The 2,992-nt window shown below is 41.0% G+C and overlaps 1 protein-coding gene across 6 annotated transcripts in view; it reads left to right on the top strand.

The window, feature by feature from the left end:
* Positions 1-1,850, top strand: part of LOC135195593 (insulin gene enhancer protein ISL-1-like) — a 61,359-nt gene extending 59,509 nt beyond the window's left edge. For 5 of the 6 annotated variants that reach the window (XM_064221913.1, XM_064221912.1, XM_064221910.1 and 2 more), the window contains exon 8: positions 1,474-1,850. In XM_064221913.1, the coding sequence (XP_064077983.1) occupies positions 1,474-1,707 (234 nt within the window). In that variant the 3' untranslated portion in view covers positions 1,708-1,850. The remainder of the gene's footprint in view (positions 1-1,473) is intronic. The other variant, XR_010310188.1, reaches the window with a different exon arrangement.
* The last annotated feature ends 1,142 nt before the right edge of the window (positions 1,851-2,992 follow it).

Below are 2,992 nucleotides of genomic sequence, written 5' to 3'. Positions count from 1 at the left end.
GAGAGGATGATGATGACGTACACACACGTGCTGGGGAGCCCATGGGCGGGATTACATCGAAACTGCAGTATTTATTAGCCCTGTGTTCTGCGGATTACACGCGGATTTATTACTGTGTTGTCCGGTTGTTAGGATTTAGCTTTGTCGCTGTGGTGCATCGCCGGAGCTCGATGCTCTTTTGTTCAGATATCTGTAACTACGAGGGAGGGTTACCAGGGGAGAAGGTGGGGGGGGGGGGGGGGCCTGGTGTAGTTTAGGCTGGCTATAGGGGGTGGTGACTCCTAAGGGAAAATCTAACAAGGGTACTTTGGAACTTCTTTCTATTAATTTAATCTGTCATTTTGCGCTAAATTCTAAATTCGTTTTGTTCCTTATTTTGTGCTTTTTTCTACATTCATTTTGCGCTATTTTATAAAATCATTTTGTGCAGTTTTCTAAATGAATTTAGTGCTATTTTTCCCACATTCATTTTGAGCTATTTTATAAATGAATTTAGTGCTATTTTCTACATTCCTCTGTGCTTGTTTTACTAAATTCATTGTTTCTTATTTTGTGCTATTTTTTACTTTCATTCTGTGCTATTTTTTACGTTCAGTTTTGTGCTATTTTCTACGTTCATTGTGTACTATATTCTACATTTATTTTGTGCTATTTTCTACATTTATTTTGTGCTGCTTTCTACATTCATCTGCTATTTACTAAATTCATTCTGTTCCTCATTTTGGTCTATTTTCTAAATTCCTATTGTTAGTGCGTGTGTCTGTGTGTAGGGAGGAAATATATATTTATACGCAGAGCTGTAGACTACCTTCAGAATGCCGATTTAGAGATAAGCATAGTATTTATCAAATTTTCTTTAATTCAAGCAAAAGTGATTTACACTTAGTAACAGTTATTCGGATATGTTCCTCATTGGGCGAGTGGGTTGCGTATCCGCCTATCAATTTGGTAGCCCGAGTTCGCTCCCTGCTGCAGCCAATGCGGAACCAGAGGAATATATTTCTGATGATTAGAATTCATTTCTCGATATAATGTGTTTCGGATCCCTCCCCCAAATTAGCTTTAGGAGCGCCTCGTGGCGTGGTCCGTATGGTGTTTGCGTGCCACCTCGGTGGCCGCGAGTTCGATTCTTGGGCATTCCACTGAGGAGTGAAGGGGATTTTTGGTGGTTCATTGTCCTGCGAATTACTGTAGAATTTTGTTAGAAAACCTAAAACTTACTGTTAGAATTTGTAGACCTAGAATTTCTGTACGTAATTTTGTTAGAAAAACCTAAAAATTACTGTAGAATTTTGTTAGAAAAACCTAAAAAATTACTGTAGAATTTTGTGAGAAAAACCTAAGAAATTACTGTAGAATTTTGTTGGAAAAACTTAAAAATTACTGTAGAATTTTGTAGAAAAAACCTAAGAAATGACTAGAATGTTGTTAGAAAAACCTAAAGGTTAACATGAATGTTGTTTCTCCTTCCAGATGCACGGTTACGGAGCCGAAATGTGTTCGGCCACCGAACTGTTGGGATCTCAGCCACCGCCGCAGCAGCCCCCACACCCACAGCAGTCGCAGCAGCACCAACAGCACCCCCACAGCGACTCCAAGTACGACCCCGGTCCCTTCGACGACTCGGTCCACAGCGACTCCTACGTGTCCTACCTGGAATCCGACGACTCCATGACTGCCCCCCTCAGCACGACCACCAGCCCCTGATGGCCGAAACCCAGGGTAGTGACAGCGATTTAGTTCAAGAGGCGAAGAAGCGAAGAAGAGAGAGCAAAGAAGAAGAAGAAGAAGATAAAGAAGAAGAAGAAGAAACTGAAGAAGATGGTCGTTATTATATCGTCCCTTTCTTTACCAATCAACTCGCTCTTATTCTCTCTTCCCATTCCAGTTTCTTTTCCTCCCAGTTCGTCGAGACATGCCGCTGCGTGTCGGAACGTGTTCACGCGTGCTGAGACGCGCTCGATCGTGTCGAAACGTGTTACTGGTGTAGATACACTCTAGAGTGAGTTTAAGAGGCGTTGGAGAGAGTGTATTATCAATGCTAAATCGTGTAGTCAGGTGTTCGTCCGATTTCTCTGCCCTGGTGTTCGTACGTAGTGGGTGAGGTGTTCATCATCAGAGTTCACAATGTTCTGTGAACATTGATATAGAACAACAGTTCCGCAAAATAACATAGTGGACCTGATGAATGAAGGTTATTTTTTTTTTTTACACAAAACGAGGGGTTTTTTTCCTCATACCTACAAGAGAATAAAAATCAAATTTCTGATGGGTTTCGTTTATAGACGAGTGAGACCCAGAGTCAAGGTATACTGTGACCCGGAAACACATGACTGGACCCTGATCATTACTCTGTAAAAGCCATGTTTACCTGACGAAGGGGAACCAGTTTACAGTGTTTAGGTACAAGATGAACTGAACTGAACTAACAATTATATCTATTATATATATATTAGCAGGAAAGAATGTGAAAAAAACAAACGGAAAAGATTTGTGGATGCGAATGATGTCTTTGTAAATGGACATGAAAGAAAATGATAAAAATGGATCTTGCAGTGACTTGCCTGGAGCCAATACACTACAAGAGAGCCAGCAGGAAAAGAATCCTTATTGATACATCCAGGAATACGTGAATGATGCCAGCTTTCAAAAACCGCCGCTGGAAACGTTTCCAGACCCAAGAGACAATGGAATGGAAAGTATTCCAAGCGTTCCCAAAATTCGGAGAGAAGAAAGAAGAAAATATGGAATGGAAGGCTTTGCAACCGCCTCCTGAACGAAGAGATACAGGAATGTAACGTGTTGCAACAACTTCCGGAATCAATGGGAAAAAGAATGAAGAGAATCGTGAACGTTTCCAGTACCAGGAGATGTGGGAAATGTCGAAAACGTTTCCAGAATTAAGAAGACGGGAAATTAAAAGCGTTGCAAACGTTCTCAGAGTTAATGTGTTGAAAACATTTCCAGGACAAAAGGAAAATCAGAATGGAAA

Source organism: Macrobrachium nipponense, chromosome 16 (assembly GCF_015104395.2).
Source record: "Macrobrachium nipponense isolate FS-2020 chromosome 16, ASM1510439v2, whole genome shotgun sequence".
NCBI classification, from domain to species: domain Eukaryota; kingdom Metazoa; phylum Arthropoda; class Malacostraca; order Decapoda; family Palaemonidae; genus Macrobrachium; species Macrobrachium nipponense.
The sequence above is the reverse complement of the archived record's forward strand: the minus strand, read 5'-3'. Positions and strand labels throughout refer to the sequence as shown.